A 26,364-nucleotide genomic window follows, 5' to 3' on the forward strand; every position below is an offset into this window, starting at 1 on the left:
GGGAAAACACAAACTCCTCCTGAAGGCTGAGAAGAACATGCTGGTGGACTTTCCTTGCTTTCAATACCACAAATTCACAGAGGAACCTACATCTACAACACTTAACAGAGATATCTGCAGATCTTCAGAGGTCTTCATAGCCCACTTCTCTTAAGCTCCTTAAAATACTTCAGAATTTTTAGAGTGCAATCCAAAGACTTAATTTTAAGATCTTTTTTCACTTTGTTTAATATGTTTTTGCCATTTCAACATTATCTCCTTAAGAAGAGGTCTTGAAGCAGTCCTTGTCAGAGTTCTCGAGGAAGGATTCACAGGCTTTGCGTCGCCACACAGACAGTGGTGTTTAATTGAGGGCTTTAAAACTGAAGACCTTTCCACTGACACAGAGGACATACTAACAAAGAGAGACAGTGGGGGATTACGACAGACAGAGAGAGAGTGAGTGGGACAAGAGAGAGGGAAACCCCACAGAGCAATCTCCACAAGTTGTGATGACTATTTCCACAGAGGCACTTCGCACGGTTTCTCCTGGACACTGACTGATTTCAAGAGGGTGCTGTGCAATAGACTGGAATCATCTGGTAAGGTTAAGGTGAGCCCTGAGGCTCCGCTTGCTCTCTAAACATGTGTAATTGCATCCGGCTCACTACAATGTTTGTGCTAATCTTGGAATAAACTTTTAAACACCTGTTTATGTTTGGGCGAGAGCTTGCGTCACCTTTTTGTAACACACTGATGTGCTTTGGTAATCGTTTTTAAGCTTCGACCTCCCACGCTGATGCTGTCATGGGATGTATGGATAAGGTCTGTCGCCCCAGGCGACATCTCTTTCTGATGGTTTAAGCGGAGGGTTAATCTTTGCCGGGCTGAAAGAAAGTCCTATGGGGTTGTTGAGGACAACAGAAGTAAGAAATTTGGGGACGGCGCGTTTTAGTGGTTAATCTGTAATAAACACACAATGGCTGTTATCAGCAAGGGACCGCGGACAACAAAGTGGCTGCATCAATAATGACGTCTGTGAGCATTCAGACCAAAAAGAGTCATTCCCCATGTGCTAGAAGACAGTCTAGACAAGTCTTTGAATACACTGAGGTGTGAATGATGGAAAATGAATTACTAAAGTGGCTTAAAACAGCATGAGAGGAAATGCAATGGGGGAGTGTTTTACACAAAACATCTTTCAGTTTTAAATGTTTTAATTATAAGTTTTGGAATTAGAGAAAGGAAAAGAAGAGGGATTCAAGGCAGGGATGGAGGGAGGTCGAGTAAGCTACACATCCCGATCCCTAGAGCGATGTTTGGAAGGGACAGGATGCAGGAGAGTTGACTGTGGATGTGTCTCTTTGTTTCATTCCCCAGGAAGCTTTTTTTCCATCTGTAGGGATCAGAACGGAGGCAGACTTCTCAATCAGGCTTTGTTCAGCCACGGTTCTGTTTGAATAAGACAGAGCTTACGGGTTTTCAAAATCAGACTAGCCTCTAGTACTCTTTTTATGGATGAGCATGCCATGGCAACAAAATAAACAAAGCTTATAATTGCAACTGTATACAAAGCACTCAGGTTTGTTTATACAATGGTCTAGACGCAGGGTTTTCAACCAGGGGTCCATGAAGGTACTCAAGGGGGTTTGCTGAAAAGATAACATGTAGATTTTGCTTATATTCTCGTAAATATATTAATGACAATGTTTAAATGAAAGTTATTATAAAGTCTTAATGAAATCTATCTAGATTTTTCATACAGAGGGTCCGTCTTGGTGTAGGGAGGTCTGTAAAGGTTGGAAACTCCTTGTCTAGCGACCTAGTCTCATTAATATTTGCAGGTATTCATAAGTAATTTTTGTACTATTAGTACATGTACAAACTATTGAAAATACGCTGAAGCACATAATATGGATGCAATGACAGAATCTAAAATGTACAAGTATTTACATAAGCACAGCTTTAGAAATGTACAAATGTTTATTTATATTTTATTTGTATTATTCATATATTTGTAATGTAATCTCATTGATTAAATACAATAAAATTAATTTAACTCCATAAATGTAATATTCTATGAACCTAAAGTGATTCATAAATATTTATTTATCCCGTAAGTTACTTAAATGCTTGTATTAAATACTGCCAAATACATTAATAATGTATATTTAAAAAAAAAAAGGTACTTTTATGATAGCTTGACAGTTTCATTCATCAATTACTTGTCCTTGAAAGGTCAACATTGTACTAAACTTCTGTATCAACATCTCGTTTTGTGCTTTTTAAAATAAAAAAATGCTGATAAGTAGTACACAATGACATAATATCTGGGTGAAATATCCCTTTAAATAGAACAACACTGTGGATCGTTTACACTGATGACGTACAAAAAAGGTCTATTGTTAAGTGTGCACAGGGCCTGTGTTTAGTCTCATTAGTCTGTGTGCTCTGCTAACCTACAAACATACACCTCCACAGTCAGAGCTAATTTGTGAGTCACACAGGCACAAGTGTGAGGTGAGGACTTCATCAGCCTTTACCAGCCTCTCTGTGTGTGTGTGATTGTATGGCAGCTAGGCTCACCCTAATGAGGAGTGGCGGAATTCAAGGAATGCCACGCTAAGGTTGAAATGAGAAGGGCAGGCGAGAGAACAAGGGAATGATGGAGCGAGAGGAAAAGACTGAAAGAAGACATACAGCTTGTGTCCCCTCGCTCCATAATCAATGACTCAAACTCTGATTCTGTGCCAAAGAAAGGCAGACCTAACAGGAATAATGCCAGTTATGTAAATTTACTCCACACTGCACTAATGCTTTTGGTTAAGATAAGAATATTAAAATTGCTCCCTTTTAATTCAAGAGCTGGTATTAGAACTGAATTGGCCAACATTGACATGATGTTGAATTTGAGTGATAGGAAGAGGAACTTACTGAATTTGCAATTCAAAAAAAAAAAAAAAAAATCAGAGAAATATTAGTTAATTAGTCGATTATTTATCATAGTTGGTTAATCAATTTTAAGCATTAATTATTATTTTTAATATAATCAAGCTGATCATTTTGACTAGGTATTCCTTTTATTTATTGATGTAGAATACATCTGTTCCTTAAAGGGATTCACTCAAAAATGAAAATTATCCAATGATTTATTCATCAATATCCATATTTAAAGCTTTAAAAACAAAATAAGTAGCTTCTGGCAAACATCCCTACGCACAGAAGTTATGGCAGAAACGTAACCTCTGACGCAACGCAATGACGAATGTGGGAGCGCAGAGGAATTACTTTTATGATGGATGGATGCACTTTTTTGGGCTTCAATCAATCAAGCTTGGAAGAGCAAGGATATTTTTTAATATAACTCTGTATTCATCTGAAACAATATAGTCATATACACCTAGCATGGCTTGATATAACTCATGATATATAGTTCAACTGTCAAAATGAACCACTTTTTTCATAATAAAATAAATTAATATAATAACAATAATAATAAAATATAATTTTAGTGATTACATTACAAGTAAGTAGAGCATGCTGGGACATAAAGTGGTTTCAAACAATGATTATTATTATCGTAATGATCTGGAAACAATACATTGAATATGATTCAACAGTGAATATGACAACATTGTTTAATGGGTAATTCTGAATAATGAAATGTAAAATGCATTCTAAAATTCAAATGAATATATATTTAAAATCACATGAAGAAGAACAACTGTGCATCCTGTTTGCTACCTCATTTTCAATTCAAATTCAATAATTAAATGGCGTTCTAAGGTATATTGTTAATGGCGCACAACAAGGCAGAACTTGTTTCTATCAGTTATTGTTCTCTCTCTTTTAAAAGGTGTTTCTTTATGTGGAATAGTTCAATAGCAGTTCAGACATGCTGTAGCTTGTAAGTCATGCCACATCTGTAATGGAACACTGGACGAGGTAAACTACACTTTGGCCTGTCGGGACACTTCTCAAAGTATGTGTCAGAAGGACAGAGTCTGGAGGATTTTATTCCCACCAAGGGAGTAATGACAGATCTCTGGATTAGGCAGATGTGCTTTTCTTGCCCTGCCGCTCACACAGACATTTCACCACAGAGGAAAGCATTTCCACTGTCTCTTTATGCTGGTTGGGGAGTCCTAGTTTTAGACTTGGGGTCTCCATTGAATTTCTGTATCACACGCTCTTAAACACATCTTATGTTCCACTCAGAGAAACCACAGGTATCCCCCTTTCTAGACACGAGAGCACAGACACACACACAGGCACATGCTCACACACCACAGTGAAACCACATACCGCCCGCAGCATTAGCTCACACGAGATGCTGCCTGCTGTAATGCCCTGCTGTCCGACACTCTGTCAGTATATCCAACAAGTAGCAAGTCCAACCTATCATTACTGGTCTGTTACAGAGGCACAAGGGGGTTCCTTAACCTCACATGAAATACACTCTCTAGTGGAAATCATCATTATTTTTTTTCTTTTAGGAAACTTTTGTTTTTTTCTTTTTCACTAGAGAGAGATACACTAGCATTTAATAGTTTGGGGCAGCAAGATTTTATGTTTTTTTTTAAAGAAGTATAACCAAGGCTACATTTATTTGATGAAATGTATGAAACAAGACACACTCTTTATATGGGTATTAGGAATACTGTATCTAATACTGAATGCAATGATTGACCAGATTATTCCAGAATTCCAGATTTAATTATTTAATTACAGATTGAATTCCAGAATTAATGATTATTCCAGAATATTAAAATCAAAAGGAACCAAATCTTATATGAATGGAGCAGCTGTCTGTAAACATTGTAAACATCTGGAATCAGCAACAGACCAGCTACCAGCTGGTCACAGCAAGTCAGTTTTAGGTGGTTAGGATTGTTTTTGGAACATTAATAACCTACTTGGACTAGCTAATAATGAGTTTAAACTAACCAGAAACCAGCTACCGTTTCAAAACACAGCTACCGCTTTAAAATGGATTTTCCTATAGTCGTCTCAGTAGATCCTTCTTGTCAGTCAACAGCTTTTAAATTTTCCGACAATCAATCTGTCAGTAAGATTAGAGAGACAAAAGCAGTTTGTGAGGAGAGTCTTAAGCGTGTCCAGACAGCAGAATGGGGACATAAGTATTTTCCATGGGACAAAAAAACAGCAGGAAGTTTACAATGTATCTTTTTTTCTTTTTTTTTTTGGTGACAATTATATAACTTAATAGTAGTGGCCGGAAATATGAAAATAGTTTTGCAGCACAAATAAGATAGCTACTATGTAAACAGTTCTCAGATCATCTCTCATGTTTGTGTGCAGTTTAAACAGTAAGAACATGAAAGGTCCTGTTAAAGCTGGGAGAAAGAGAGGGATAAATAGAAAGAGACAACAAGAATTGCAATGCCAGCGGGCTATTAGACGAATATTTCTGCACTGTCCCAGTGGTGAAGTCATGATGTGGACAGACAGATTGCAGGTTTCCTGTGCATTTGCTGACTTCATCAGCAAAGGTCTGTTATTTTGGTTACTGTGTATAAACAGCCACAATAAAATAAACATTTTGAGTTTTGTTGCATCATTCCTCTATCCTCCACAACAGAGAGACAAGTTTGACAAGCATTGATGTTAATACTAGTGGTAAAATGTTTCATTCAGTAAAAATCCATCCATTAGTGCTAATATTTCTTAAATCTCCCTAAATATTAACACTGAATCGACTCCCATCTGGCTGTGCTCCCAGAATATGTTATAAAACAAAAATAATGAGCACTACAATCCCCTTTTCTCCAGATAATTCCACAAAAAAACTCTGCTGTCAGCTTTGTAGATTTTTGTGCTGTGAAGATAACAGGCTGACTAAACATTTTGGACAAGCTTTTGGAGAAATAGAGATCTATAAAATGTAAGATGCTCATTCATTTTTCTGATCCAGGTCATTAATAATTATAGTTTCTGAAACTGCTCTATTATACAACAGTTCTCTCCAAACTGCTCTTCTGTGTTTGAGACAGACTGTTACACCGTGTCTACACAAGACGCAAGCAGCTCGACGTTATGCAACAAAAGTAAATAGAACCCATTTAAATCAGTGATGCCGTTTACACTGGATGTGGTGACACAACAAATTTCCAACTGTAAACTGATGCCCTGTTCTATTTCTGACGGACTTAAAATGTTCACGCTACTTCTGACATGAAGAACAAATAGATTGGCAACGGTTGCTTTGTCTCTTCAATTGTAGACGGCCTTAAGCTGTTGCTGTGTGGCAGTATGTGACAACTGTCACTTCCGGTGTAGACATGATGTTAGTGTGCATTAGAAACTCTAATTAGTGAATCTTTCTCACTTTTAGAGAGTCTTTCTGCAGGTTACACTGTTAAGTCAGGTGGTGACAAGTGTCTTTATGAGTGAATCACTGAATCATTCACTCAATCAATTTATTTAAAAAAAAAAAAAAAAATTAATTCACGAAACAAGTCATCATTGTTATGAACGAGCCAATGAATGTTTCAACTCAATTGATTTGTTCAAAAACACTGATTCATTCAGGAACAAGAGATAAACAAGAGAACTCTGAGATGCAATGTTCAAAAGGAATTGTCTCAAAAGTAATGCAAGAAGCTGAATGACTGTATTACTTGCATGCATTTGTCAGAAACAACGCATGAGTAAGGAATCTGTGTACGTGTGTGGAGATCAGAGAACCGGCTCGCAGTGGGTCAGAAAGGTGTTGAACAGCAGCAATCCACAGCTCAATCCACCAGCAGCTTTCAATTAAAGTTCCCAAAGATGAAGCGCTCTTGTTATATTTTCTTAGGAGAAGTGTTTTCCAAAGCCTTTACTGGCATCTCTCCTTCCACACCCCCAGGCTGCTTTCCCAGTAATAGGCTCGCTCTCTTTGAAACTTGAGGTAAACAACACGAAGTGGCTTCATGTCATGAATATAAAAGGCCATGTGTTGTGTCATTAGAGGGCTTCGAAACGTGATCTTTATGTAACTGGTATTTTCATTGTGAATAAATAGATCAGACTAATAAATCACATCATACCTTCTCGGAGACTGAAACGACGGACATCCATTGGAAGCAGGTGTCTGTTTTTGCATCTATCATAGCAACATATGTTATGACTCATACAAACAGAACAAGCACGCACATTTTACATTTTAAAGTGCCATTCACACCGAAAATGTCCAGGCATTTAAAATTTCAAACGTAAAAGTACAATGTAACACAGTTCGTATATATGGGAAGGAGGAGGCGGGAACCGGCGATCATTCAACAAAACTTTAATATAAAAAAAACAAAGAACAAAACGAAAGTAATGTCGGCAGACCCTCGCGGATGTCTGCTGGCCACACAAACATAATAAAACATAAAATAAAAAGTCCAGGCCTGGTCCTCTCTCGTCCTTCACGGTCGTCGCTCCTCCTTTTATGCTCCCTGGGTCAGGTTCCCAGACACTGCAGCTCGGTCCTCAGCCTGCCGAGAGGCTTTTCCTCGCGGTGCCATGCGATGGCACTGGACGCTTGGTGGACGGCCCGATCCTCGACCGCCTCCTGGCGGCCGGCGATGGCTCCTCCGGCTGAGGGCAGCCGGCAGCGAGTCCCCCGTCCCCTGCTCCTCCCCTTCATGGCAGACGGCAGCATGCTCCGGACCACGGCAGATGGCGGCGACTCCTCCGCTCCCTCCTTCCTCCCGGGTTTCGGCACCAATGTAACACAGTTCGTATATACGGGAATGAGGAGGCGGGAACCGGCGAACATTCAACAAAACTTAAAAAAAAATAAATAAATAAACAAAGAACAAAACGAAAGTAATGCCGGCAGACCCTCGTGGACATCTGCCGGCCACAAAAACATAATAAAACATAAAATAAAGTCCAGGCCTGGTCCTCTCTCGTCCTTCACTGTCGTCGCTCCTCCTTTTATGCTCCCGGATCTCCTCCGTGAGAGACACAAGGCCGGTGCGCCTCCCAGGTGATGCTCGTTATCACTTGCGTCACCGGCCTTGCGCCGTTCCCTCACGGCTCTCGCCAGCCCTGGTCGCCACATACCCCCATCGCCCCTCGCAGGCCGCGGGGTACTCCCGAGACTGCGCTCTACTCCCCCCGGGGCCTGTCTCAGCAGCCACAGCACCTGGGGGTAAGGACAGACGAGACGAGAGAAAGGAGACGGAATCAAGGGGAGTGACAGGAGGAGAGAGGGGAGAGAGGAAAAAGAAAGAGGAAAAAAAAAATTCTGGGTCCGGTTCCCAGACACACTGCAGCTCGGTCCTCAGCCTGCCGAGAGGCTTTTCCTCGCGGTGCCATGCGATGGCACTGGACGCTCGGTGGACGGCCCGATCCTCGACCGCCTCCTTGCGGCCGGCGATGGCTCCTCCGGCTGAGGGCAGCCGGCAGCGAGTCCCCCGTCCCCTGCTCCTCCCCTTCATGGCAGACGGCAGCAGGCTCCGGCCCACGGCAGATGGCGGCGACTCCTCCGCTCCCTCCTTCCTCCCGGGTTTCGGCACCAATGTAACACAGCTCGTATATATGGGAAGGAGGAGGCGGGAACCGGCGAACATTCAACAAAACGTTAATATAAAATAAACAAAGAACAAAACGAAAGTAATGCCGGCAAACCCTCGCGGACATCTGCCGGCCACACAAACATAATAAAACATAAAATAAAGTCCAGGCCTGGTCCTTTCTCGTCCTTCACTGTCGTCGCTCCTCCTTTTATGCTCCCGGAGCTCCTCCGTGAGAGACTCAAGGAGACTCGTGCCGTTCCCTCACGGCTCTCGCCCGCCCTGGTCGCCACATACAGGTTCTCAAGTCACGTTTTTATATATTTTTTTTAAATTTATTTATTTAAACACGCTGTTTTAAAAAACGCAGCAAAATATGTTTATATTTAATCACAATAAGTTACATTTGAATGTGACAAATGAGCCAGGGTCTTGTGATGTGTTTTAAAAAAATTCAATTTCTTGAAAACTTGACACTCTGTGGTCGTCATTTGTAAGACATTGAAAAGCAACGAGACAGCACAACAATCAAATATGTCCATGTAGCGCATGTTTACATAGAAAACAATTAAAAAGCAGTGCAATGGAACTCAAAAACACGCTCTACATGAACCGGCCCTAATTGAATATCAATTAACTAGGTCTTGTAAGCTTTGTTAGGCATGGTTTATGCATGCCTTGCACAGTGCATTATATAATATGTTCTTAATCAGAGTCAAATCCCAGTTCTTGAATGATCTAGAACTACATCATATTTTCCATTTTCCCTCAGTGATGTTCAAAGCCTATGGCAAGGTTCAGATAACCAAGTGCCGTCATCAGGAATTCAGTCATATGGCAGCTTACCAGATCAGAGCAGACTCCTGCCAGGACACACATGCTGACCAAACAATCCATTCAGCAGCATTAGACACTCTGTCACTCTGCAAGTGGGGTAGCTCCATTGTTCAACAGGATATTTGGTTTTGCATCAGGGCAAAACTGGCCTGATTATGACAACAGTGTTATTGTTGCCATAACTAGAACTATTAAAAAATGCTTTTGTTAATTAAATTAAATCTGAACTACTGCCTTAGTAACTAACTGAAATAAAGCTAAAGTCGAAAAAAGTAATGAATAGCAGTAAAGCCATTTTTGGATTTGTTCATTTACACAATTTTTGAATAAATTGATTCACAACATTTCGACATTGGGATATTCCAATGCAATGTGAAAGAGAAATGTTTAGAACCAACTGATTCACTAGAATCAATTAAGCTTGCCAGCACTACATATGAGAGAGAGGATGCTAAGAGAGTGTTTGAGTGAGATTCAAGTCCAGACGATCCAGCGATGCCAAGAACTTACAGAATATCTGGAACAATCTTCCTGGGTGGTTGTTCTGCTCGGCTTTTAAACAAACTACAGTTGGTTCAAAATGCGGCAGCTAGAGTTCTTACTAGAACCAGAAAGTATGACCATATTAGCCCAGTTCTGTCAACATTACATTGGCTCCCTATTAAACATCGTATAGATTTTAAAATCTTGCTACTTACTTATAAAGCTCTAAATGGTTTAGCTCCCCAGTACCTAAGTGAGCTCTTAATGCATTATAGTCCTTCACGTTTATTGCGATCTCAGAATTTAGGCCAGTTGATAATACCCAGAATATCAAAATCAACTGAAGGCGGCAGATCATTTTCCTATTTAGCACCTAAACTCTGGAACAATCTTCCTAGCATTGTTCGGGAAGCAGACACACTCTGTCAGTTTAAATCTAGACTAAAAACACATCTCTTTGCTCTTGCATACACATAACACATCATCAATACATTAACATTTTTCAAATCCGTTAAAGGATTGTTACGCTGCAATAATTAGGTCGGCCGGAACCGAGAACATTTCCTATAACACTAGATATACCTGTACATCAGAACAAGAATGGCATCTACGCTAATATCTGTCTCTCTGCTTATCCTGAGGTTTGCCGGGTGCTGGATCCAGGCCGTATCCAGGTCAGATGGAGAACCTGCGTCTGGACCTGACTACAACGTAGCCCAGGATCCCCGTATCCGCTTGCATATATTTATATATAATCGATTTTTAATCTCTATAATAAAAATGTACAATTCAGATTTTGATCTCCATATACATTTACATATATATATCTTCCAAGGGGTTTTTTCCCTCCTAGGACTTTTTTCCCAGTGCTAGCACGCTGGGTTTTTCTCCTAGGGGGTTTTTTCCACCCCTGGAAGTCAGCCGACATTGGCTTAATGTAGCACCATCTTGTATATGTTACATATTACCACGCTTGTTTGTACAGTTTTAACCACTTCCCTTTTTTTCTGTGCTTCTAATATGTAAAGCTGCTTTGAAACAATTACCAATTGTAAAAGCGCTATATAAATAAATTTGACTTGACTTTTGACTTGAATATAGGGCTGCAGAGCCTCATTATTCCCCTGCTGTGAGGGTCAGCCACACTCCTGTCTGCTTCTCCATCAGTGCTGGAGAAACACTGTGGCTTGCCAGACCATTTCTCCCAGTGAAACCTGATCTGTCCCCGGAATTTAAGAGCTTCCATGACTGAGTTAGAAACAGGGGCAGCTTACTGACTCTGTAGTAATGAGCTGAGGTTGAGCGAGGTGTCAGATCTTCTGTCTAGATCAGTTAGGGTTGTGTTAGTTTGGTTAGGCTAGGCCTGTCCAGACAGATAGAGGGGGAAATTAGTCTCATACCTCCCATAAGCCTCTAGGATGGAAAATATATCCTTGTACCCTTAGGATAGTGGTTTCAGAGTAAAAATTTAAAGGATTACTGTTCCAATGGTTCCGCCAATGGCTTAAGGAATTATATGCATAAAGGCAACTTGTGATGTTGTGATGTGAAAGCTTGACCTGAGGGTCAATAAAAAAGAAGAATGTCCACATTTTTTTTTAAAAAGTGTAATTTAAAACACATGCGCAATTGTTTACTGTCAACAGTGTAGTGATGTATGAAACACAACTCATACTGATGTCTAATCAAGCAGCTTTCTGTTGGTCAAAGTGGCGAATCTACATCACCAAATTAAAATCGTTGCAAAATATGCATTGTAAAATCTTTCGTCCTCACGCAAAATTCCTGATTGTGTGGATTCCTAACGAAACGACTGGATTCTGCTCACGAAAATTTGCTAAACAATGGTAAAAGTGGCTATATTCATGGTGCTGAAAAACATTTTCAAGAACATTTCCAACTTAATGACTTAAAATTGTCATGTAAACCATTAAGCAAAAGTACATTTTTAGACAAAATATATTTAATCAATAAATATGATTTTTTGGGGAGTTGCACCATGTGATAAATTACAACCTAAACTAATCTTGTCATAAAAAGTCATGAGGGTCTGCAGGGGTTCTTTCTATGACAACATTTTTTACATTTATCTGCATATTTCTGCATAATGGTTTATGAAACAAAATTCAAATATTAATAAGCAGTTTTGTTGACATTTTTTCCCCTAAGAATCAAGGAAAAAGATCACGGCAAACAACTTAAGGTTTTGAAAAATACATTTTTGTATAAATTAAAAAATGCTTATGTATTTCACAGGTTTGTGTGGTCATGGATGTTCCTGTGCTAGTATGGCTGGTGTTGCTTCTGGCGAGTAGACGGTTTCCTGAAACGGAGTGCAGCACTCAGGAGTTTGACAGCAGTGATGAAGGTCCAGAGGTTGAATTCCTATCGACCTCTCGCACACGGCGGGCCCCCGAGCCTCCTCCACAGGACAAGTGCTCCTACACCTTCATTGTACCCCAACAGAAGGTTACAGGAGCCATCTGTGTGAACTCCAAGGAGCCTGAGGCCATGCTGGAGAACCGTGTCAACAAGCAAGAGCTGGAAATTCTCAACTCTGAGCTGCACAAGCAGAAGAGACAAATCGAGACTCTGCAGCAGCTTGTAGAAGTTGATGGCGGCATCGTCAATGAGGTGAAGCTTCTGCGCAAGGAGTCCCGTAACATGAATTCCAGAGTGACGCAATTATACATGCAGCTGCTGCATGAGATCATCCGTAAGAGGGACAATGCGCTGGAGTTGTCGCAACTGGAGAACAAGATTCTCAACCAGACCTCTGAAATGCTGCAGCTTACCAACCGCTATAAAGATCTGGAGCATAAGTATCAGCACCTCGCCTCATTGGCCAATAACCAGTCGGCGCTCATTGCCCTTCTTGAGGCCCAGTGTCAGAGGGGACCACCTGTTGTGGTCCCCAGGGTACCAACCCAGCGTCAGCCCCAATCACCGCCTCAACCCAGAACCTCACCACCCCTCAATAAGCCTACGTTTAACCCCAACAACAACGAGATCCAGAGCGATCAGAACCACAAAGTGCCACCCGCTCCTCCTACCATGCCAGGAGGAACTCACAGCCCGTCGACCACAGACAAACCCTCAGGTGAGTCGCAGCTTTATTCCTTCAGTGGTGCATATACTTGCCAACATGCCCCAACTGTCCTACATTCACACTACCGTAAAGTTTGTGGCCAGTAAGATTTTGCCATCAAAGGAATAAATTAAAATATATTTAAACAGAAAACAGTTATTTTAAATTGAATTGATATTTCACAATAATTCAGTTTTCATCAAATAAATGCAGCCTTGCTGAGAAGAGAAGTCTTAAAAAAAATAAAAAAATAAATCTCTTACTAACCCAAAACTTTGAACAGTATTGTGAGTTAAATCCTACATTGTGTCATTTAAGTTGTCTCAGGTTCAGGATATTGCTATCATGGTTCAAACAGTTTTTTAAACACCTTTTAACACTTTTAGTAATAAAAAAACCTTTTAAATAGCAAATAGCTTTAATAAATATCAAAAGGAATAGTTTTTGACAATAAATAATTCAAAACGTGATATTTCCATTTGATGACTCTTATCCTTGTGGGGTTTTCAGTGCCAAATTCTCATCATTATTCAGCACTGCCTATCAAAGTTCATTCATCTCACATTCTCTCTACATAGTGACTCCCACACAGTGATATGACAATAAACCATCTATTGTTGTTTCAGCTTTGAAATTCCAACAACCAGTTAATCTGGTCAGATGATGAATATCATAAAAAATATTTTGTGGTGAGTCACACCCATGGGTTGCATTGTTGTACAAGGACAAAGAAAAGTCAAGATTGATTTGATGCAAAATATTAATTTCAGACTGATTGCTATGTTTCATTATACATGCTTTTAATGCTCTAAAAAGAGCATTTGTTTGAGTTAAATAATGTTGAAAAATTTATTGAATGAAAAAATAAGAAAAGTTAAAAACAAATATTTTTCCAAAAAATACTATTTATGTTTAATGCACACTTTTGTTTCATCCATTGCAATGAACATAAGAATAATATGATATAATGTTTTGTTTATATCATTAACCAGCATATATTTTGTCCATTTATAATGTAAAATAAGCAAAACAGCAAAAATGAAAAAGGAAGCTTTCAGTGGCTGTATTTCCACTCCATCTGGTGACATGAGCAATTTCCTGGCAAGGTCTGCATGCATTAATAGCAAAAGGTTACACAAACTCTCCTCAATGAGAGTCAAGCTTTCACAATGAGACTACAGTATGAAAAAGAGCTCTGGAAGGAAATAGAGAGAACGATTCTGGACAGAAGTCAAAAAAGTGAAAGAAAGACCGGCAGAAAAAATCTGTATTGGCTCAGTTGGGAAATGGCACAAGGATGAGCCACCATACACTATATATGTGTGCACAGTATGAGGCCTATGGTAATTTCACCCTCTGATTTATGTTTATTTCTTTAAAAAAAACAAAAACTTTTTGCTTGAGACATCTTGTGGTTTTTACTTTGCTTAAACACATATAGATAATGCATATGAAAAAGTATTTAAAAGAGATTCAGATAAAAGCGAATTAGACCTAAATCAGATGATAAATATGTGTAAAGGTGCAGTCACTAAAGCAGTGGTTGATTATGATTTCACTTTTGTAACTTTAGTTAGTGTGTAATGTTGCTGTTTGAGCATAAACAACATCTGCAAAGTTACAATGCTTAAAGTTTAATGCAAATGGGAGATATTTTCTTTTACAGAAATCGCTTTTTAAGGACTACAACAAACGGCGGGTAGGGACTACAGCAAGCTTCTTTCTGGATTGATGACATTACAAACCACAAAATTTACATAAAACCTGCCCCTGGGTGCATGCAACAAAGGGGGCGAGGCCATGTTGGGCTGCTTTAGAGAAGAGGAAGAGTTGTTGAAGTAGAGCGTTTTTACCATGTTGTCATTTTATGCCAGACTGCTTCACCAAACGAGGGTCAATTCAACACTGGATTTGCACAAAAGATTAACATGACGACACATGCTAGTCGATGAGTTGAATCAACTCCACAGCAACTAACATTACATAAATGTATCCACTAACCATTCAGAAATGTCCAGTTGCATTCTAAAAGTTGTAACTTCTTCCTGAGTCTCTCCATCAGTGTCCAACTCTGGTTTGAACAATGTAAGGCTGAACACCGTTACTGACAATCATCATTTTGGCTGCTTGAGATTCTCCAGCTTTGTTGTTGTTGAGCAACCGAAGCACAGGCTGGTAAAGCTCCGCCCTCTTTTGGAAAGCGGGCCGGGAGCAGCAGCTGATTTGCATTTAAAGGGACACACAAAAATGACATGTTTTTGCTCAAACCCAATATGGGGCAAATTTGATGAGCTATAATAAATGATCTGTGGGGTATTTTGAGCTGAAACATCACAGATGCATTCTGGGGACACCAGAGACTTATATTACATCTTATAAAAGGGGCATTATAGGTCCCCTTTAAGGGAATTTTAAACAGCAAGATCCAGTCATTTCAATAGGATTCAAAGTGATCAGGACTTTTTTTTCCTTTTTTTTTTGAATGAGGGTGAAAGAATTCAGTTGCAGATATCTTAACAGGTTTAACTTGGTCACTTGGATTCGCAGCATTGACAAAAAGAAAGCTGCTTGGTTTGAATGTGACATCTGTGTGATCTGTGGTTCATCACTACACTCTTGACAATAGAACCTTTTAAATTTGCTTAAATTTCACTAATGTGAGCACACATGAATATTTTAGAACCATATATGAAAGTAATTCAAATGTCAAAAAACAATCTGACATGTGTTTTTGCTGTTGGCACACATGCAAAAAGACTTGATCTGACCAAAACAGAATTGGCTGACATCCTAAATGCAGCCATGCTTCAAACTTCACTACAATATCGACAATAGGCAATGGACCTTTTATGCATGCAAATTTTCTCGAAATTGAATGTCAAAAATCCAATCAGATATGCAATTTGTTCTGTTTACAAACATGCAACAAGACTCAATCTGACAAAAACAGAATTGGTTGACTTTGTTGACATAACGGCAATAACGTTGCAGTGATGAGAAAGGAAATAAGAGGACAGGAGAAAGAGCAGGGCAGGGAGGGAAGCAGCAATCTGTTGAAGTGAAGTCATTTATTCCAGTGTTACCAGACATTGGTAACCCAGACATCCCACACAAAGTTCAGCGCTCTATCAGGTCTGGGTCTTCCTGCTGGAGAGAAAAAGCCTGCTGATGGATTTGCCAAGTTGTTTTAACAAGACCCACACCACTGAAAATCTGTAAGGCCTTTCTGTTTCCTCTTCCTCCCTTCTTCCTACCATATCTCCTCTAAAGTTCACTTGACCTGATGGATTTCTGCTCATCTCCAGTTCATCACCTCATTCATCTCTGTAAATGTTAGCTAGAGAAAAAGCAGATATTTTTCCTGTCTGTCTTCTCTGCCATTAGACAGTTTTTGCTTAGAATGTGAGTCTGTTATTTCATAGCACTGTCTTTTTCCATCTCTCCCTCATTCACAACTAATCTAAACTTTGTCCCTTTGTAAGCCAGACATAGCAGCTGCCTTAGCCTAAACTTTTATAAAGCCCCCTGAACAATTACACCAAAATATTGTCAGTGTAAAACAGTGTGATGTTAGAGACAAATGTTAGAGTTAAGAAGTGACTCATCTACACACTAAAATCATTGTTCTAATTAGAATGATTCAAAATATGTACTTTGGACCTGCTTTTAGTTGTGTTCTGTTCTTGTTGAGAATTCCTTTTTTTCATCATATACTTGTTTTGGCACAAATTTTGCATCAAGTGGCAGGTTTCCATAATGTAAAATGTTCTATGACCAATTAAACAGAAGGGGGCTTAAAGGTAAAGTTTGTAATTTGCTGACAAGCAGACTTCTCCAAGAGAGAGGAAGAAACTGATGACTCCAAGATAATGAGGCAAGGTATGTGAAGTGGGATTTTTTATTAAAGTTCACGTACAGAATGAAAATATGCTAGAAATTGAATCTAAAACACTGGTAAAAATAAAACTCTAATTTAGAAATATTTTAGGATGGATAAACCAAACTACAATTTGTTAATATTATTATTAATAATAATGTAATAAACATTGTACAATAGAACTTTTTAGGTGGGAACAATGTGGTCTCAGATGTTTGCATTTCTATTTAATTTGTCTATGTGAGGCATGTTTCTTGAGATTATAAAAAAATCTACTGACCCAATAAAAAAAAGCAAGCTGTTTAATACATGCTCCTCCTAGAATTGGGAATGCTGGAATGGATTCAGTTTTGTTCACAGTAAGGGGCTAATGAGCCCATTGTTATCTTAAATTTGTCAGGTAGTGTGATGGCTCTTACTCTGGCATGCTGTGAAAATCAGCCAGCCAGAGAGATTTCAGAGACACAGACACAATCCAGCTCAGTGGAATGTGCTGTGAATCTATGAATCCAGCGGTCTGAGGTCTGTTATCATAGATACAGCCAGAAATATTTTAATTTTAAGTGCGAAAATTATAAGTACTAAAATCAACCATTTTAAATACCACAAGCGAAATACAAGAGAAACCGACTGGAGCAACATCCTATGTTTCGGCACAAGACGCATCTAGCTAATTTTTTAAAACATACCAACCGGAGTGATGAAGGGATTGGAGTGGCTGTGAGTGAGGCCCAGCCGTCGGGCATGAGGCCTGCATTTTATAAGCTACAAGATGAGAGTAAACACTAAAATGTTCCAGACTACTGTAAGTAAACCACAAGGCCTCGGCAGCGCTTTAAAACTGAGATGTAAGATAACTGAACGGCTGTCTGCCAGACGTGACAGTAAGGAGAGCACAGTTCAATACACAAATAACAATGGAACATGTGAGATCATGTGCTTTGAGAGCAAAACTTTAAGTTTAAGTCTCAGGTTGTGTTTAGGTTTGACTACTTTCCTTACTAAAAAGACCATCATATGAAGCCTATCGTGTTTCTTAACTACCATAATCAGCTTCACCAGCTAGGTTTTGCTAGTGAATAGCATATTTATGTTTCTCTATTAGGTAGACCACAACCAAATCAGCACAAACCAGCCTGGAACAGCATGGAAATTTACCCATTTGCTGTTCTTAATTGCTTTCAGCTGGTATAAAGCAATTAAGTTGGTCACAGCCAAGCTAGTTTAGGTCCCAAAACCCTTCTAAAACCAGCCAAAAGTCCAGCTTGACCAGGCTGGGAGACCAGCAAACCAGTCCTTTTTCTGGTTCAAGACATAAATATATAGATATGTAGATATAGGGTATTAATCAAGCCATGTAGTTTTTACCATTTAAAACTGATGATGAGAGATTGAGAGAGAGAGAGAGAAAAAAAAACTTTCTTGGATCAGGAAATTATTTTGAAGACAACTAATTTATGGATGGTCTTTTCCTCTGCTTTTCATTGGAAAACTTTGGAAATTGGAGCCATTTTTGACACATCCCTATAAAAACACTATACTTTATACCCAGGGAACTTGGAAGTGCTTGCTAATCTTCTTGCTACTGCATTATTTAGCAAATGGGCCTTTCGTTGGCGTCCGTGCCAGCATTATGTTTGGCTGGAACAGCAGAGGCAACTTCCCAGGCCAGAATGGCAGCCAAGGTCAATCCTCTTCTTACGTTAAGAGCTTTTCCAGCTGTGCCACGGAAGAACAAGAGACCTTGCGAGAGTAGATGCAACTGAGAGCAGTGTACAGGGGGATCCTGAGAAAGACTTTCTTTGATTATGCAATTGTTTCAGTTTTGCACCTGAATTTCCCTCCAAGCAAAACAGTATTTCTGTCTGTCACAGTGTTATATTCCCAGCATGAGATTTGACAGCAATAGGCAGGAGGTTTCCTTTAAAAAGTCAAAACTTCTCAAAGAATTGAGTATAAGGGGATACATCTTGTTGAAATAAGCTGAGAGTGACAGAGTGGGGTAAATACTGATTTTTTTTTTTTTTCTTGCCCTTTTAGGTCCCTGGAAGGATTGTCTGGAGGCTCTGGAGGATGGCCACATAAACAGTGGCATGCACCTAGTGAAGCCAGAGAACACCAACAAGCTGATGCAGGTGTGGTGTGACCAAAGACAAGACCCTGGTGGCTGGACGGTCATCCAGAGAAGAATGGATGGCTCCGTCAACTTCTTCAGAAACTGGGAGACATATAAGGTGAGCCAGGAAGATACATTCTGGCCAATAATTATTAGGCTAGATGTTATGAACGATAAGTGATAAATGGCTGATGTTAAAATAGTATATAGTATTTTGTAGGGGTGTAATGATACGTTCAAGTCACGATCCTGTACGCATCTCGATACTGGGTTCACGATAGATACGTATCATGATATTTTGAACAAAATGAAACTGAAATTCAAATAAGATTTATTTAAAAAACATTAGCAAATTTCAATAATTTTCCTTGTTGTACGTACAAGATCACATTTCAAGGTTAAATAAAAACCTTCTGTATTCAAATTAACAGCTGAATAGGTCTGTCTGTCACTGAAAAAAATTTTATTTGTTATTTAAAAATGTTAAATTTAATATGAACTTAGAATTAAGAATCCTAAGGGACCGTTCACATATCGCGTCTAAAAACGCGTGGAAGGCGCGACCGCACCGCTTCTTCTTTCCAAAGCTCTTGTGCTCCTGTGGTTGCTATGCAACCGTGAACTGCTCTCTCCTAGAGGATAGAGAAGTTTCAGCAAAGGATAAAATGATTTCTAGCCCTTGAATTACTTTTACTAGATATATTTATGGAGATAAGATATAAAAACCACCCTGTAAGCTATGATCAGCTGTTCGGCTGAGATTCTGATGTTTTGTTACAAAAAGGCCATAGCTGATAGGTTGGTTCCGGGTGTGTCTCATACGTTCTGAAAAGTGAAGCCACGGGCTCTTTCATCGCCCCCTGGTGGCTGGATGCAGTACAAGTCATAAACCCCGCCCTCTCAATGCAGTCGAATGAAACTTCAGTGAAAACTTAAAACTGAATTCTGTTTCAAATAAAACTTTCTGAAAGATGGTTTTGGTCATTTAAGGTAGTTGTTATCACGCTGATATATATTCAATTGTTCGTTTCTGTGATGATTCCGATTTTAGCTAGCAATTTGATGCTATAAAAACGGGTCGTGTCGTCATGATTCGAAGTTGATTGACAGCCTGTCTGAGGACTGTCGGAGCTTCGAGGGGAGATTGAATATATATTAACTAATATTAATTTTCGATTTCTTTGTTATTTAACACCAACAAAATGAGTTGTTCAGCAGTAAACTGTACTAACCGACCAACAGGATCTGACGGATCACTGAACCTTTTTCTGTAACATTAAATATGGGTGTTATAAGCTAATTATTAAATGTTATTAGTTAAGATAACACACCTTATGTTAACCATGTCGGGAAAAAGCAGGTGATCGTTATCTGGCAGTTACTTATTATTTTTATGGGTATAAAATAATAATTAGCAGGACAAAACTAATGATAGCCTACTCTAATTACAGCAATCGATTTCCTGTAACGTTAGTTGAACTTTATTTAAAATGGCAGGACTGTTTCTGACGATTTAGAGTTGTTTCTAGTGGCATATTATATTGATTTTATCTACTGAATTTGCCGTTTCAAAAATATTATTGCTCTAGAAACAGAATAGAATATTATTTTATAGGTAGAATTTTAAATTTTATATAATTTTTATAGTCTATTTAAAATACATGAATGATGACGCAGTCGTCTGGGCGGAAGTTTGATACCGCGACTCCGCCTCCGGGCTCCACTGACGATTCCTTCTGTGCATGCCCAGGCTCCAAACTTTTTTTTTTTGACGTATTGCGTAACGTGTCAGCGCCCATTCATCGGCCCATTTTGGTTTCAGTTCAATACTATGGAAGGAAGCGGCGTCGCGTCGTCCATCTTTTTTTACAGTCTATGGTTGGTTCTTGTCACATGGCCTGCGGTGCGCTTGCGGCATTCTGAAAAGTTGAGAATTCTTTATCTTGATCCGCCTGGAAAACTCACCGCATGCGCGTCACAACCGCGTTGCTTCCATTATGAGCATATCGTAACATTCTTGCATCGCGAAATATCGTACTGCACCGACAGATGCAGACCAACGCCGACAGTGACCAGATTACAGCACGTCACTTCTCAGATATTCCAAATCTGATTCAGCATGTTCAATCGGTGTAAACAAGCTCTGACAGACTTACTATTATCAATCAAAACAGTTGCTGCTTAATAGCAAGCTTTGTGAAAACTACAATAATTGTTCCAAAGGAATAGCATTTATTTGAAAACCAAATCTTTGTAACATTATAAATGTGACAATATAATGCATCCTTGCTGAATAAAAGTATTAGTTTCTTTCCCTCAAAAAAAAAAAAAAAAAAAAAAAAAAAAAAAAAAAATTACTGAACCCAAACTTTTGAATCCTAGAATACATTTAGCAGTGTTATTAAATTTTTAATTTTTTTGTGTTTTAAAGATTACATTTGAACGAGTGTTAGATAATGGCAAAGGTAATCTAAATGTAAAAACGGGAAATGAGCAGTACAATTAAGTATAAAATGTCTCTGTAGTAGACAGGGGTGATATACAGCATGTTTTACTTTGCCAATGGTGGCAAGTTCAACAAACAGGTGAATTTATGTTCCTGTGGTAACAATTTGCTTACATTTTAACTTTGTCACTTAATGTCACATGGTCTATAACTCTTGGCTGCTTCACATAAGCTGAACCGGATGGCTGTGAACATACAAACCCTTGCACTTAAAGAGGTTTAATGAGGAACATATGCCAAGCAGAAACTTCCACTGCACTGAAATGCATCAGTGCAAATGGAAACTTAACAATTACTCTCTGAACATTAATATGATCTATATGTATGCTTTGTGTATGGCATATATGTAATATACTGTACAAATGAATGATTCAATAATGTTCTTTGTTTTCAAAGATGTTTTAATACACATTCTCTATAATAGAATTAAAAGAAGGGTTTTTTTAAAGAAATGTTTTTTTTTAAATGTTTCTGTTCCATCTGAAATAAAGAAAATTACGGAAGAGGATTAGGGCCAAGCAATAATAAAAAAATAAAACCATCTCAAGATTAAAGTTGATAAATTTCGAGAAAAAAGTCGAGATAAAATGTTGAGAATAAACTCGTTAAATTACGAGAAAAAACCTCATTAAATTTTGAGAAAAAAGTCGAGATAAAATGTTGAGAATAAAGTCATTAAATTACGAAAACAAATTTGTTAAATTTAGAGAAAAATGTTGTTAAATTTCGAGAAAAAATTCGAGATATAATGTTGAGAAACTCATTAAATTATGAGAAAAAAGTCATTAAATTACGAGAAAAATTCGAGATAAAATGTTGGGAATAAACTCATTAAATTATGAGAAAAAATTAGATAATTTAACTTTTTCTCATAAAGAGTTTATTCTCAACATTTTATATCGACTTTTTTCTCGAAATTTAATGAAATTTTTCTTATAATTTGACGAATTTGTTCTCGTAATTTAACAACTTTTTTCTCATAATTTAATGACTTTATTCTAAACATTTTATCCTGACTTTTTTCTCAAAACTTAACGAGTTTTTTTCTCGTAATTTAATTACTTTATTCTCAATTTTATCTCGTCATTTTTTTCAAAATTTAATAATTTTTTTTCTTGTAATTTAATGACTTTATTCTCAATTTTATCTCGACATTTTTCTCAAAATTTAACTATTTTTTATCGTAATTTAACGAGTTTATTCTCAACATTTTATCTTGACTTTTTTCTCGAAATTTAATGAGATTTTCTCAAAATTTAACAACTTTAATCTCGAGATGGTTTTATTTTTTTGTTATTGCTTGGCCCTAATCCTCTTCAGTAGAAAATCACTGCAAAGTGCAGAGAATTTTTTAAAAAAAAAAGTACAAAAAAAGCCATTCATTTGAATCCTCACAAAAAAAAAAAAAAAAACAGATATTCAAAGCCCTGTAGATACAGTATTAAAGACAAGGAAAGCCGGAATTACAAATGCTTCATAGGCACATACAAATGCCTATCGATGCAAAGAATGGGCTCACAAACAAGGCCTACAAGTAAAACGGCAAAATAGACATGACAAAATAATATATACTAAGTAATACATACTAAAAGAACTTTTACTTGGTCCATCAAATACTCAGTGGCAGGCGCTCCTCTGTTTTACTACAGCAAGGCTTTGGAAACATTGATGGAGAGTACTGGCTTGGTCTGGAGAACATATACTGGATAACCAACCAGGGGAACTACAAGCTGCTGGTCACCTTGGAGGACTGGTCTGGACGCAAGACGTTTGCAGAGTATGCAAGTTTCCGCCTTGAACCCGAGGCTGACTTCTACAGGCTCAGAGTGGGCCGTTACCATGGCAACGCCGGTGACTCCCTAACTTGGCACAATGGGAAGCAGTTTACCACTCTAGACAGGGATCGTGACGTATATACAGGTATCAGTCAGTCAATTACGGATAAAATGAGATTTTCTTAAATTTTCTATAAATATATAATAATAATATATATATAACGTGTTCTCTTTAGGCAACTGTGCACACTACCAAAAAGGAGGCTGGTGGTATAATGCCTGTGCCCACTCAAATCTGAACGGCGTGTGGTACAAGGGAGGGCACTACCGCAGCCGCTATCAGGATGGCGTGTACTGGGCTGAATTCAGAGGAGGTGCCTATTCCCTCAAGAAGGTGGTGATGATGATACGACCCAATCCGAACACCTTCCACTGAGCAGCACATAAACACAGGGAAGGGAATGAACTGATAATTGCTCCCTCATGGTCACCGCTCACCCCATAAAGTGCAATTCGTTTAGACTGTGCTTTTTAAATTGTTTTGCTTCCTACGTACATAGTTAGATATGAGAGCACAAGCACGAACAGGGTCTTGGTTGATGTAACTAAGAAGGAACACCAACTTGTCAAAGACTACAAAAGGAAGCTCTATTAAGTGCTTTTTACATCCATGATCACAGAAAATGATGTGTCTGATGATTTGGCCTGTTTTACTTACAATCATTTCACTAAGTCATCTAAACAAAAATTAACATGATGTGCTTTTTCACTCTAGTTCAATCAAATCAAATGAAACCTGTTCATATTTAGTGCAATCATGAATCTGTTGTCAGTTGTTTAGATTGTTTTTGTTAAATAGGTCATACAATATTGAAATAACTGATTAGTACTCATTCATTGTTACAAATAAGACACAGGACATCCAATCCAGTGATAAATAGCTTATGCTTTCCTAGTTTATTCAAAGCTAAGAGAATATATATTTCCTGATGAGATGAATGACTCATAATTTATTTCAGGGATTTCATTTTTAAAGTTCATAAAATTTTGCAGTTTAAAAATATGCATAATTAAACATCTTAAAACAGTCATCGATTTCTCCATCTAAACTCTATTTACTGTGTAAATTAGCTGTTGGTGTCAAATGAAGACCCAACAGGTTTATGTACATATACACGTAATATTGTTGAAAATAATGTGTAATTTGTAATATACTGTAAGTGTAAGTGTAACATTTCTCCAAACTGTTGCAATAAAAGATGTACAGCTACTTTGTCTGTGAATGGATTAAACATCAATCTGCTACAGCTGCAGCGGTTCTGCTGTATACTGACCTGACAAGTTAAAGGTGCCGTAGAACGTCTTTTTAAAAGATGTAATATAAGTCTAAGGTGTCCCCTGAATGTGTCTGTGAAGTTTCAGCTCAAAATACCCCATAGATTTTTTTTAATAAATTTTTTTAACTACATATTTTGGGGCATCATTAAATATGAGCCGATTTAGGCTGCGGCCCCTTTAAATGCTCACGCTCCCCACCCATGGAGCTCGCGCTTGCCTTGAATAGTGCATAAATAAAGTTCACACAGCTAATATAACCCTCAAATGGATCTTTACAAAGTGTTCGTCATGCAGCATGTCTAATCGCGTAAGTATGGTATTTATTTGGATGTTTACATTTGATTCTGAATGAGTTTGATAGTGCTCCATGGCTAACTGCTAATGCTACACTGTATGAGAGATTTATAAAGAATGAAGTTGTGTTTATGAATTATACAGACTGCAAGTGTTTAAAAATGAAAATAGCGACAGCTTTTGTCTCTGTGAATACAGTAAGAAATGATGGTAACTTTAACCACATGTAACAGTGCATTAGCAACATGCTAACGAAACATTTAGAAAGACAATTTACAAATATCACTAAAAATATCATGTTATCATGGATCGTGTCAGTTATTATTGCTCCATCTGCCATTTTTTGCTGTTGTCCTTGCTTGCTTACCTAGTCTGATGATTCAGCTGTGCACAGATCCAGACGTTTTGCCCTTGTCTAATGCATTGAACATGGGCTGGCATATGCCAATATTGGGGGCGTACATATTAATGATCCCGACTGTTACATAACAGTCAGTGTTATGTTGAGATTCGCCTGTTCTTCTGAGGTCTTTTAAACAAATGAGATTTACACAAGAAGGAGGAAACAATGGAGTTTGAGACTCACTGTATGTCATTTCCATCAACTGAACTCTTGTTATTCAACTATACCGAGGTAAATTCAATTTTCAATTCGATGGCACCATTAATGTGCCAAATTAAAGGGAAAATGCTCAAACAATTAATTTAAAAATTCTTCACAAGACTCAAACAACAAATTAGCTCTTTGACTATTTAATAAATGTGGTCACAGTTTAGTTTAGGGTCCATTTCTCACTAGTAAACAACTATTAACTATGACTTTTGCCTCAGTAAACTCCTAATTACTGCTTATTAATAGTAATAGTAAGACAGTTAACCTAAAAGTAAAAATTATCCCATGATTTACTCACTGTCAAGTCCTCCTAGGTGTATATGACTATCTTCTTTCAGACGAACACCACAAACGACCGTACACATACTGCACAATGAGTAAAAATTAGTAAACCCTTAAGGCGATGTATGACGCAGAATGTAGGAGTAGCGTAAGCTTAGACACCTCTCGCTGTTTAGACAAATATGGCTCTGCAACAAACTCAAGCTGTTCTTCTGTTATATCGAAATCCTCCGACATTTCTCTTTAAAGTTTCTTGTTTTAGACTTCTAATTTGTGACCGGTGTTTTGTTTTGCTCTCTCCTTTACGCTTCCGCGTTCATCATCACGTCACGCGTTGGGTCAGAGGTCACTCTTCCGCCACAAAACGATGCGTATGGTTATCTGTTGGAAGCTACGGTTATCTGTTGGTTTTTCTTACAAAACCCATCGCTTTATTAACCCCCTGGAACCGTATGGTGGATTATTTTTTATGATGGATGGATGCATTTTTGGGGGCTTCAAAACACGCCCCCTGTTCACTACCATTATAATACTTAGAAGAGCCAGAATATTTTTTAAATATATCTCCGATTGTGTTCATCTGACAGAAGATAGTCATATACACCTAGGAAGGCTTGAGAGTGAGTAAATCATGGGCTCATTTTCATTTTTGGGTGAACTCTCCCT

General features: G+C 38.3%; 2 protein-coding genes across 2 annotated transcripts in view; one reads left to right on the forward strand and one right to left on the reverse strand.

The window, feature by feature from the left end:
* angptl2b (angiopoietin-like 2b) lies at positions 1-24,431 on the forward strand. The gene is made up of 5 exons (XM_067393906.1): positions 1-581; positions 12,066-12,909; positions 18,815-19,008; positions 23,046-23,316; positions 23,408-24,431. Exons 2-5 carry the CDS (start codon positions 12,078-12,080, stop codon positions 23,605-23,607), a joined length of 1,497 nt encoding a protein of 498 aa, XP_067250007.1. The 5' UTR covers positions 1-581; positions 12,066-12,077; the 3' UTR covers positions 23,608-24,431.
* ralgps1 (Ral GEF with PH domain and SH3 binding motif 1) overlaps positions 1-26,364 on the reverse strand; it is a 148,224-nt gene that overhangs the window by 59,315 nt on the left and 62,545 nt on the right. The gene's annotated exons all lie outside the window — the stretch shown is intronic.

The sequence above is a fragment of the Chanodichthys erythropterus genome, chromosome 9 (assembly GCF_024489055.1).
Source record: "Chanodichthys erythropterus isolate Z2021 chromosome 9, ASM2448905v1, whole genome shotgun sequence".
In the NCBI taxonomy this organism is placed as follows: Eukaryota; Metazoa; Chordata; class Actinopteri; order Cypriniformes; family Xenocyprididae; genus Chanodichthys; species Chanodichthys erythropterus.

Excerpts from the sequence above, each read along its gene's own strand:
- angptl2b (XM_067393906.1), top strand. The coding sequence starts at position 12,078 with ATGGATGTTCCTGTGCTAGTATGGCTGGTGTTGCTTCTGGCGAGTAGA. Across the intron at positions 12,910-18,814 it reads GACCACAGACAAACCCTCAG|GTCCCTGGAAGGATTGTCTG; the intron begins GTGAGTCGCAGC and ends TTGCCCTTTTAG. Across the intron at positions 19,009-23,045 it reads GAAACTGGGAGACATATAAG|CAAGGCTTTGGAAACATTGA; the intron begins GTGAGCCAGGAA and ends GTTTTACTACAG.